At 39.7% G+C, this 12,081-nt stretch overlaps 1 protein-coding gene across 2 annotated transcripts in view; it reads left to right on the forward strand.

The window, feature by feature from the left end:
- Positions 1 to 12,081, forward strand: part of ERLIN1 (ER lipid raft associated 1) — a 41,801-nt gene that overhangs the window by 17,173 nt on the left and 12,547 nt on the right. For both annotated transcript variants that reach the window (XM_027528428.1, XM_027528429.1), the window contains 2 exons: positions 6,511 to 6,569; positions 9,645 to 9,736. In XM_027528428.1, the coding sequence (XP_027384229.1) occupies positions 6,511 to 6,569; positions 9,645 to 9,736 (151 nt within the window). The remainder of the gene's footprint in view (positions 1 to 6,510; positions 6,570 to 9,644; positions 9,737 to 12,081) is intronic.

The raw sequence follows: 12,081 nt of genomic DNA on the forward strand, positions 1-12,081 counted from the left end.
AGCATGGGGAATCTCCCAGACCAGGGATCCAACCAGTGTTCCCTGCATTGACAGGCGGATTCTTTCCCACTGTGCCACTAGGGAAGTCCAGGATAAATTCTTAATTGTAGGATTGATGAGTCAAAATGTATCCCCTGTATGGGGACTTTTTGGTACATATTGCCAAACTGCATTTCAGAAAAATTTTAGCATCTTGCACTCTCTCATCAGCAGTGTTCATGAGCTGTTGTTTTCTATACATTCGATTGTGTGATTGTACCCAAATAATTAGTAGATACATGTTTCTAAATCCTGTTGGAGAAAATGTGTATGGTATTTTGTGTTAATTATTGAATATCCTTGGATGTATGTTTGCTCATTGTTTGGTTTTTATCTGTTTTTCTCATTGACTTAAACTATTTTTGGTATGTTAATTATGGTAACTCTTAAATACTCTCCTTCACTTTTCACTTTCATGCATTGGAGAAGGAGATGGCGAACCACTCCAGTGTTCTTGCCTGGAGAATCCCAGGGACAGCGGAGCCTGGTGGGCTGCTGTCTGTGGGGTCGTGCAGAGTCAGACACGAGTGAAGCGACTTAGCAGCAGCAGCATGCTTTTAAGAGTCTTTCACCAACTTTAAAATGTAAAAATCTAAATAAAATCAGAAATTACATTTTTTCCTCTACTTTTATGTTGTATTTTTAGGTTTAAAATTTTAATTCATCTGAAATTCATTTTTAGTTGTGAGGTTGGACTCAGTTCCTCCCCCAATTATTAACAACAGTAATTATTGAATAATTTATGCCCGTCTGTCTTCCTTGTTTGAAATGCCAATGGTATTGTATGCTAAATTTTGTTATATGGTAAAGTCGTTTTTTGGACTTTGTTCTGTTCCATTGCTTTTTCTATTTCCTATTCTTTAATTAGTTACTGAGCCTTTCATCTTTTCCCATCCAATTTGCTGCTCTCCTGTTTTTTTCTTCTAGTTAGTAAATGGTTCCCTCTTAGCCTCAGGCCAGTCTAAATGTATGGGAGGCATCTTTGACAACTCTCTTGCCCTTAATATCTAGTCCCTGGATCCTGCTGATTCTACCGAATCCACCTAAAACATCTCTGCCACCTCCTTAAACCAAGTACTGTCTTTTGCCTGAATTTCTGCAGTAATCTCCTATCTTGTTTTCTCACTTTTACTTGTCTACTGCATGGCAGGAAAAAGGATCTTTTAAACTTAGGTATATTTATTTGTTGTTTTTATTAAAAGTTGTTGAATGAAAAAAATATCACTTTATATTCATGTTTTTAAACTGATAGATCAAGATCTCCATTTTTTGGTTGCTTTAGTCTTGTTATAAAATAACTTATTATTTTATAACATAACATAGTTGAAATGCATTTTTAAAACTTAAAGGCTATTTTTCACTGTTCCTATCTTTAACATGTTACATTATGGTTATGATAATTCAACTTTTTAGTCACTTTAAAAATTCCGATAAGATACCTGTCTTTAAGAATGGCCTTGGATATTTCTGCCAGTTAACTCTACATGATGAGTTTTCATTACTGATATTTTCAAGGCATACCAGGTACCTAAATTGGCTTGTACATTTTAAAATTAGGAATATAGTCTATGACTTAATTTATATTATCATTTTTGTTTCTTTTAGAATTTCTGACTCAGGTGAGAAACCCATATACCAAGTTAAATTAATATTCATAAAGTTAATGAACTTTAATGCTATTGACATCTGGTCCCATCACTTCATAGGAAATAGATGGGGAAACAGTGGAAACAGTGTCAGACTTTATTTTTGGGGGCTCCAAAACCACTGCAGATGGTGATTGCAGCCATGAAATTAAAAGACGCTTACTCCTTGGAAGGAAAGTTATGACCAACCTAGACAGCATATTCAAAAGCAGAGATATTACTTTGCCAACAAAGGTCCGTCTAGTCAAGGCTATGGTTTTTCCAGTGGTCACGTATGGATGTGAGAGTTGGACTGTGAAGAAAACTGAGCACCAAAGAATTGATGCTTTTGAACTGTGGTGTTGGAGAAGACTCTTGAGAGTCCCTTGGACTGAAAGGAGATCCACCCAGTCCATCCTAAAGGAGATCAGTCCTGGGTGTTCATTGGAAGGACTGATGCTAAAGCTGAAACTCCAGTACTTTGGCCACCTCATGTGAAGAGTTGACTCATTGGAAAAGACTCTGATGCTGGGAGGAATTGCGGGCAGGAGGAGAAGAGGACGACAGAGGATGGGATGGCTGGATGGCATCACCAACTCGATGGACATGAGTTTGAGTGAACTCTGGGAGTTGGTGATGGACAGGGAGGCCTGGTGTGCTACGATTCATGGGGTCTCAAAGAGTTGGATACGACTGAGCTACTGAACTGAATGCTATTAAATGTGTAGTCTATTTTTAAGCATTGAGGAATGCAAACAATTCTTGATGACTTTATTGTATATCCACAGATTTGCTGAATAAACTATCTTTAGTAATTGTTTTTGGTTAATTTCCTTAGATTTCTCTGTGTGTGTGTGTGTAGGTGTGGTAAAAATACTTAACTTGAGATCTACCCTCTTAAAATTTTAAGTGTACAAAAAGAATTTTTAGTGTACATTTTATTGACTCTAAGTACAATGCTGTACAGTAGATCTCTGGAGCTATTTATTTTACTTGATGAAAACTTTATGAATTTCTCTAGAATTTTTTAAGCTATGTAATTATGCCAAAATGAAAATGTTGACTTTGCTCCCAATCTAGTATTTTAATTTTCCACATAACACTAATAACTGTCTGAAATTTTATTTATATGCTTTTTGTTGTTATTTACTGTCTTTTTGTCCTTTTAAAATTTTAAAGTCCATGAGCGCAGTCTTGCCTTGTTTATTGCTGTATCCACAGTGGTTGAAACAAACAGTACTTGGTTCGACTAGGCACCCAATTAATACTTGTTGAGTGAACCTTCTCTGTAACATTCAGTGTTTTAATTTTTCTCTTCTCTATATTTGTACCCCATCTTTTCTTTTCTTTTTAAAAAGTTTTATTTTTTGACTTTGCTAGGTCTTTGTTGCTGTGAGGGCCTTTCTCTGGCTATGATAAGCAGGTGCTTCTCTCTAGTTGCTGTGCACAGGCTTCTCGTGGCCATGGCTTCTCTTGTTGTGGATTAAGGGATCTAGAGCATGCAGGCTTCACCGTTGCAGCATGTGGGCTCAGAATTGTGGCTCCAGGCTCTAGAGCACAGGCTCGGTAGTTGTGGCTCACAGGCTTAGTTGCTCTGTGACATGTGAAATCTTCCCAAGGGATCAAACCTGTGTCTCCTGCACTGTCAGGCAGATTCTTCACCACTGAGCCACTAGGGAAACCCTGCATTTTTTCTTCTTCAACAACTACTGTGGCAAATTGAAGTGGTGAAAAAATTCTTGATTTTTTTTTTTCCTATGCTATTTAAGGCAATGATTATATTATATGCTGGCTTTTGGTTTCAAGTATGTGCTTATGACCCAGGGTTCAGTTTCAATAGACATACTCATTTCATCAGCCTTTTTCTCTTTCGTCACTCACTGTGTGTGTTTGTGTATTTGACCATTGTTTGGGGTATATTTTATTTCTTAAATCTCTTTATGAAGCAAATTATTCATGGTCTCTATATCAATAGGTGCTTATATTTCACATATTTGAAAATTATGAGATTTCCCAAGATTGACATGTGTGTAGTACATTCTTCAGCCTCACACAGCAAGATAGAAGTCTTCAGAAGACAGTTCTATTTCATGCTACTTTTTAAGACTAGGAAAACACGTGGCCATTGCTTCCCTCTGAATCATACTGGAGGTCACCTGTCTTTCTGGTACTCACATAGGGAAATTGGGCATCTCGAACCAATTCTGGTTCTGAATTTTTCTTTGTCTTCTGGATATGTCCTTGAGTTCTTCATAACCTCACATGCTTCAACTTTCAGCATGAAAATTGAGGTTTTTTTTACCATGGTCCCCAGCTTCTTATTCCATTTCACTCTAATTCTTATATTTAGTTATGATCATCCTCAGTTATGCACAGATCTAGCTTTTTTATGGAGGGGAGGCTTTGTTGCTTAGAAGTTTTAAAAGCTTTCTTTCAAAAGCCCTAAATGAAGGCTTCATGCCTAAAATCCTTGTTGTTTAAAAGTTCAACCAATTTTCAGAGGGAAATTAAAAGTTCCTTCAGATCAGCAAGGTGGTGTGTGTGTGTGTGTATGTGTGCGCACACGCGTGCAGTCAGGTGGAGGGTGGTACAGGACGTTTAGCTAGTAAAATCAAACACTTCTGAGAGGTCAAGTCCTTAATACAGAAAAATCAGCCTTCGGAACCTGGATTTTCCACATAGATGTAACCATGTAAGTGCTGTGTGTCCATGGCACAGAAAGCCAAACTCTGACAGTTGTTGTTTGCAGCAAAATAAAAGTTTAGTTGCAGGATCCAGCAAGGAGAGTGGGCAGCTGATGCTCAGAGGACCCAAACTCCTCAACAGCTTTAAGGGAAGTTCTTAAAGGCAACATTTGAGGTAAGGGTTGTAGGAGGCATGACTTTTTTCTGGTTAATAGTCCAGAAATATTAATCATCGATCTTCTTGTGCCAACCAATCTGGGGGTCTGTGTGCTCATGCTTAGCATGTAGTCACCATCCTCCACCTGGGTGAGGGCCTTAGTTCCTGCAGAATGAGTCAGATATGCATCAGGTTGTTATATATATTCCTTGACCCTGTTTTATAAATTACTGTTTCTTGACTGCTTGAGTTTGTTCTTTGGAACACAGGACAGGCCCAGGAGACTAAAGCGTTTTTGTACAAAAAAGAAGCGGAACACAGAGGGGCTTTTGTACCTGGCTTTTGCACCCCAAAACTATCCTGTTTCATAGATCATTATGCCAAGGTACACTATGATTAGGGAAGCTGTGTAGTAAACAGTGTTTGCAGAGGCACGCAGATTTTGTCCTAAGCAAGATTCTATGGACAAAGAATGTAACCTGCTAATTGGTGTTTGTTTTTCCTCAGTGTTGGGCTATTTATTTGTAATCAGTACTGAGTGATTTCAGGTTTAGGAAGTGATAAATTCATTTATCGTCCACTATATTAAGTTGCATATACCCACCAGGGTTTGTTTTTGTTTTTGACTATTTCCTACTTTACAATTTAAATCTTGAAATTTTGCCTTTCTTCTGTTTATTTGACTTTCAGGTTTGAAAGGAAACAAAAGTATTCCATTTAAGAGCTTTGTGAAAGGTCTTTTAAGGAAGACTCTTTTCCCTGAAAATTTATTTCCTCAATAGATAGAGGGAATCCATTCAGTTCAGTCGCTCAGTGGTGTCCGACTCTTTGTGACCCCATGAATCGCAGCACGCCAGGCCTCCCTGTCCATCACCAACTCCCGGAGTTCACTCAAACCCACGTCCATCAAGTCGGTGATGGCATGCAGCCATCTCATCCTCTGTTGTCCCCTTCTTCTCCTGCCCCCATCCCTCCCAGCATCAGAGTCTTTTCCAGTGAGTCAACTCTTCGCATGAGGTGGCCAAAGTACTGGAGTTTCAGCCTGAGCATCATTCCTTCCAAAGAACACCCAGGACTGATCACCTTTAAAATGGACTGGTTGGATCTTCTTGCAGTTCAAGGGACTCTCAAGAGTCTTCTCCAACACCACAGTTCAAAAGCATCAATTCTTTGGCACTCAGCTTTCTTCACAGTCCAACTCTCACATCCATACGTGACCACTGGAAAAACCATAGCCTTGACTAGACGGACCTTTGTTGGCAAAGTAATATCTCTGCTTTTGAATATGCTGTCTAGGTTGGTCATAACTTTCCTTCCAAGGAGTAAGCGTCTTTTAATTTCATGGCTGCAATCACCATCTACAGTGATCTTGGAGCCCAAAAAAATAAAGTCTGACACTGTTTCCACTATTTCCCCATCTGTTTCCTATGAAGTGATGGGACCAGATGCCATGATCTTAGTTTTCTGAATGTTGAGCTTTAAGCCAACTTTTTCACTCTCCTCTTTCACTTTCATCAGGAGGTTTTTAGTTCCTCTTCACTTTCTGCCATAAGGGTGGTATTATCTGCATATCTCAGGTTATTGATACTTCTTCCGGCAATCTTGATTCCAGCTTGTGCTTCTTCCAGCCCAGCGTTTCTCATGATGTACTCTGCATATAAGTTAAATAAGCAGGATGACAATATACAGCCTTGACGTACTCCTTTTCCTATTTGGACCCAGTCTGTTGTTCCATGTCCAGTTTGTTGCTTCCTGACCTGCATATAGGTTTCTCAAGAGGCAGGTCGAAATCCATTAGCCAAGCATTTTTTTAAGGAAACAAGCAGCTTATCTTTGACTTTGGTGTGGTGACAGGAGAAATAGATTTTCTACTGGATCCCTACATGTGTTTTTAGGCAGCTATGTCATAGCTATTTAATATTAGTTTCATTTGAGGCACTCTTTTGTACAGATTTAAATATTTATTTTTCAAATATACTTTGGCTTTTTCACTTTTATTTTTTAGGCTGTGCGTGTTACAAAACCCAAAATCCCAGAAGCCATAAGAAGAAATTTTGAGTTAATGTGAGTAATGTGCATGGGATCTCAATATTTTTATTTTGGCTTGTCTACATATTTATCTTGCCAGTCTAGAGGAAAAAATTATGTTTGAGATAGTTACACTGGGGAGGGGTATATGTCTATCTTCTGTACTTTAATTCTAATAATACTATCTATTCTGGTGTCTTAATTCCCACTAGACTCTTATTAGTTTTCTCTTTACATATGGACATTTCAGGAGCAGCTTCAGTGGCTAAAGATGCAGTTTGCTGTAGAACTGTTGTTGGAAGCCTAAGGAGCTATAATTTGGATGTGAATAATGCCTTGAATTAAATATTAATAGAGGAGAGAAAGAGTCCTAGCTGTTAAGGTTGAAGAGAGTGCCTATATTTTGTTACTGTGTTATAAATGGTAAGAATAAATACATTGGTATCAAGTTTGCTTTTCCATTGTATGTGATTGTGTATCTAAAATTAGATCTGATCTTTATAATTTGCCTTTAGGGAAGCTTTGCCTGCCTTGACTCCTGGTAGTCTTTTCTTTTATGTGTCCAGGGCTGACTGGGAATGAAGAAATTACTTGCTTGACATGAAATTAGTTTCTGAGTGCTTTAGAAGATTCCATTTAAAGGACTACCTATTGTAGTCAAAATGTTTTTGTGTGTGTGCAGTCAAGTGTGGGGTGGTGTACAGGATGTTTAACTAGTAAAATCAGATACTTCCGAGAGAGACAGTCCTTGATACAGAAAAGTCAGCCTTCGGAATCTGGATTTCCCAAGTATATATAACCGTGTAAGGGCTTACGTCCACAGCCCAGAAAGCCAGATTCTCACAATGGGTATCATGACAGGTACTGAAAAGAAGAAACTGGAGTCTTTAGGAAACTAAAGTAGTATTATTCTGTCTGTCTGACTTTTTAAGTCTTTAGGAAACTTGGAAGATAGGTTAAGAGACAAAATATGAAATGCTAGAAAACGAATTTTGCAAAAGTCAAGAATACAAAAGATGTATAAATACGGGGCATCCAAAAAGTAATAATAATATTTTATAGAGTGATATACTTCTGAGTCCGTATTGTTCCCAAGTCTATACCTTCTATTATGCATAATTTTGTTTCCCCTTTTTTACTGTAGAAAAAGAACTCTTTTAAATAAAGCACAGAGTGCTAGACTGAGTAGATCATAGGTCTGATCCATTTATAGAAGAAAAAATTTCTTGAAGGCTCAGGATGTCTTAGACTTTAAATATAATAACTTCTGGAAATGCAAAGATGAATACTATGTGTTCTCTGCCCTCAAATAACTCATAGTATCCAGAATGTTATTTTATATCTTTTATGAGTGTTAACGCGAGGAAAGGAGAGAGGTTGGCGAGGGTGATGTTTGGGGAAACTATTGGAGTGCCTGGATTCTGGATCTTTCCTAAGTTTAAAGACTGTTGGAATTCCACAATTAAAGGCTACCTTGGAATAATGCAGTCTAACCTCCCACCTAATAGGTATCTTTTCTTTAATACCCTTCCTTCCATGTGGTCCCCTAGTAGCCATTTGTCCATGCTTAGTGACAGACCACCTATTTCCATTATTAGGAAGCTCAAATTCTTAGAATGTTCTTTCGTACATTGAGCCCCAGTTCACCACCTAATAAAGAACTGCCATCTAGTTCTATCTTCTGTACAACAAATAAGGCCACTACATGAGAGTGTCTGCTGGAAGAGGGCCTGAAATCCAGCCCCCTTCTGCTTGCCAAACCATGCACCTGAGGGGCTGCATCTTCCCAGAGGTTAGTGCCTTTTGCTAGTTGGTCCAGTTTAGCTGGAGGCCTAATAGCAAAGGAAGCATTTATATACTCCAGACACTTCCAGATCACAGGCCTTTTCTTGATACAGTTAGTAGAAAAGGTCAGCCTACGGGCTTCCCAGGTGGTTCAGTGGTAGAGAGTCTGCCTGCCATTGCAGGAGACGCAGGAAGCATGGATTCAATCCCTGAGTTGGGAAGATCCCCTGGAGTAGGAAATGGCAACCCACTCTAGTAATCTTGCCAGGATGATTTCATGGACAGAGGAGTCTGGCAGGCTACAGTCCATGAGGTCAGAAAGAGTTTGACATGACTGAGCAACTGAATATGTCAGACTGAAATATATTAAATTTGATTCCTGTTTCTGGGTGACTTTGGACAAATCATTTAACCTTTCAACCTCAGGTTTATTATCAGTAAAATAGGATAACACCTCTCTTGCCTACCTTAGTGAGTCAGAAAATTGTTATTGAAAATGATGCTCTGAACCACTGTAGTGTCAGAATTACTATCTATGACTATTCAGTTCAGTTCAGTCGCTCAGTCATGTCCAGTTCTTTGCGACCCCGTGAATCACAGCACACCAGGCCTCCCTGTCCATCACCAACTCCCGGAGTTCACTCAGACTCACATCCATTGAGTTGGTGATGCCATCCAGCCATCTCATCCTCTGTCGTCCCCTTTTCCTCCTGCCCCCAATCCCTTCCAGCATCAGAGTCTTTTCCAATGAGTCACCTCTTCGCATGAGGTGGCCAAAGTACTGGAGTTTCAGCTTTAGCATCAGTCCTTCCAATGAACACCCAGGGTTGATCTCCTTTAGAATGGACTGGTTGGATCTCATTGCAGTCCAAGGGACTCTCAAGAGTCTTCTCCAACACCACAGTTCAAAAGCATCAATTCTTCCGCACTCAGCCTTCTTCACAGTCCATCTCTCACATCCATACATGACCACAGGAAAAACCATAGCCTTGACTAGATGGACCTTTGTTGGCAAAGTAATGTCTCTGCTTTTCAGTATGCTGTCTAGGTTGGACATAACTTTCCTTCTAAGGAGTAAGTGTCTTTTAATTTCATGGCTGCAGTCACCATCTGTAGTGATTTTGGAGCCCAGAAAAATAAAGTCTGACACTGTTTCCACTGCTTCCCCATCTATTTCCCATGAAGTGATAGGACCGGATGCCTTGATCTTCGTTTTCTGAATGTTGAGCTTTAAGCCAACTTTTTCATTCTCCACTTTCACTTTCATCAAGAGACTTTCTATGACTATAGATCATTTCTAATTTTTTGTAATTTTTTTTCCCACAGGGAGGCTGAGAAGACAAAACTTCTTATAGCTGCACAGAAACAAAAGGTTGTGGAGAAAGAAGCTGAGACAGAGAGGAAAAAGGCTGTTATAGGTACTTGGATTTCTTTCTGAAATGGAAGTCTCTAAGTACATGTGCTGTGAGTTTGTCCTGTTCTTTGTCAGCCTCATGTTGGATATTGATGGGACTCAGATAAGATTGCATCATACATGGTGGAGAATCCTGGAAATTCCTTTGTATGTTCAGATGTCCTAAAGCCTTTAAACATAGATGAGGCCAGTACTTGATGAAGTGCTTTGGCTCTCCACTGTGTTGTTGACCCCCTCTGTTGTCTTTCGAGGACAGGGACAGTGGATAGGGTTTGGGAATAGTTCTAGTCTCTGGTGGAATAGGGGTTTTGTGTACACAGATTCAGAATAAGGGAGGGTTTTTTGCCAAAGCTCAGGATTATAGTATGCATCCTTACTGTTGACATGCAACCTAGTTTTATCTGCATGGATAAATATTGCCATCTCTGGAAGTACAGCAGGGTTGCTTATAGCTAATTTTAAGTCACAGGGGCTTCCCTAAAACCCCAGCAGGCTGTTAGTCACCTGCTGCCTTAGGTTCTCACTTGTTTGTTCCTTGGTTTGCTGAAAGTTTATTTTATATTAAAATAGTTCAAACATATAGGAACATACAGAGAACAATATAATGAAGGCTTAACATTTTGCCATATTTCTTTCAGATTGCATTTTCTTTTAGGAAAATGTTATATGAAGCCTCCTTTTGTACCCCTCCCTGGTCTTACTTCTTGACCTGTCTTCTCAGAGTAGCTTCTGTTCTGAAGTTGACATAAATCTTTTCTGTCCATATTACTTTAAGTATGTAACAATTCACAGAATTGTTTGACTACAGAAGTGGTATCAAACTCCACCTTTTATTTACAACTTCCTTTTTTTTTTTTTAACTAACACTGAGATTTATTCATATTGATACATATAGATCTAGTTTCTTTTTTAACTGCTGTGTATACATTTCATTCTGTGAGTGATCCTCATTTGATGGATTACTAATGAAGAGCTAGTTTCTGGTTTTTCTTTATTACAGACTGTTCTGCAGTAATACCCTTGCCGAGGCCCAGCCACAGCTAATCCAGGGAGTTCAAAGTGGGGACGGCGTCGGCGAGGATCAGGATACAATAGCTTCAATTAGATATTAATTAGAGATGTAAAGAGTAGTAGAATGAGGATAGCTCAGTAGGAAAATTCAGTGGAGAAAAGAGGCTGAGTAGCTTGGTTTACGTGGGAGACCAGTAAAACTTCAAGACAAGAAGTTTGCACCACTTACGAAGGCCGCAGGCATCCTTCCGTTCTCCCGAAGGAGAGACACTGAGGCCTCCCCAGTCGGATCTTAGAAGCCCAGGCAAAATTAGTAAGCTTGGTGGGTTCCGCGTTCCAGATGGAGACTCAGCCAGAGTTTGAGAGAGCGAGCGACATGGGGAGACCAGTATTTCGAGAAACTGATCCCAATTCTTTATTTTCCATGGTCTACTTTTATACACTGAGATGTTATGCAAAAGTCACGTGGGGTCAGCAGTCCTGACTTTTATCAAAGTCAGGTGCTTCATACAAATGTATACAGAGGTCTTAGGGGTGTTACATCATCTTCTGGCCAGGGGGCCTGCTGACAATTTATGACCCTCTCCTTGTGACAGCGGTCAGTCAACCAGGACACTTATTTCTCCAGGGGTGATTATTCTTAAAAAAGACTCCACCTTCTGAAGGTACCAGATAAAGTTACATTCCTATAGGGTGAAGGTGTAGTGGGTTTTAATTAAGGAAAGAATTTACTTAGCCTAAGGTCTAACGTGATTAATATCAAAGGTTAATACTTATTTCTTCTATATATTCATTAATGTGTGTAAGGGCAGGGGATGGGGAGACTTAGCAACAAACATTGGCTGAACAAATGAAAAACCCTTCACCAGTACAATTTCTAATCAGCCCACTATACTTATACTAATGGTTTTCTAACTTTTCTAAGGAACCTGTTTTAGAAGGTTTAAAGCATCTCATGCCTCTCACGGTTGGGAGGCTGTGAGCAATCACATGTGACCGGACAAGCCTGTCAGGCAGGCTAGAGAACCTTCAGAGGAGTTTGTAGATTAGAACACTCTTGTCACGCCCAGGAGTTTTTATTAACTGGAGCTCTAAGTTAACTCCTTCTCTGAAAGAGGTGGTGGGGGACAGCCCCCCATAAAGTCAGAGGTGTAGGTGAGAGCACAAAGTAGTAAAGTAGGCAGGCTCTGGTTATGGGGGTAGATGCTCGAGGATTTCCAGGGGGACTCCTGAGGCTCGATCCCGCCTTTGCGTATGTTGAGCCTCCTTCCTCATGACCTTTGCCACGGGCGGAGTGCCTCACGCTGGCCCCCAACAACCCTTATCCATATCTCTCTG

The sequence above is a fragment of the Bos indicus x Bos taurus genome, chromosome 26 (genome assembly GCF_003369695.1).
Source record: "Bos indicus x Bos taurus breed Angus x Brahman F1 hybrid chromosome 26, Bos_hybrid_MaternalHap_v2.0, whole genome shotgun sequence".
NCBI lineage: Eukaryota > Metazoa > Chordata > Mammalia > Artiodactyla > Bovidae > Bos > Bos indicus x Bos taurus.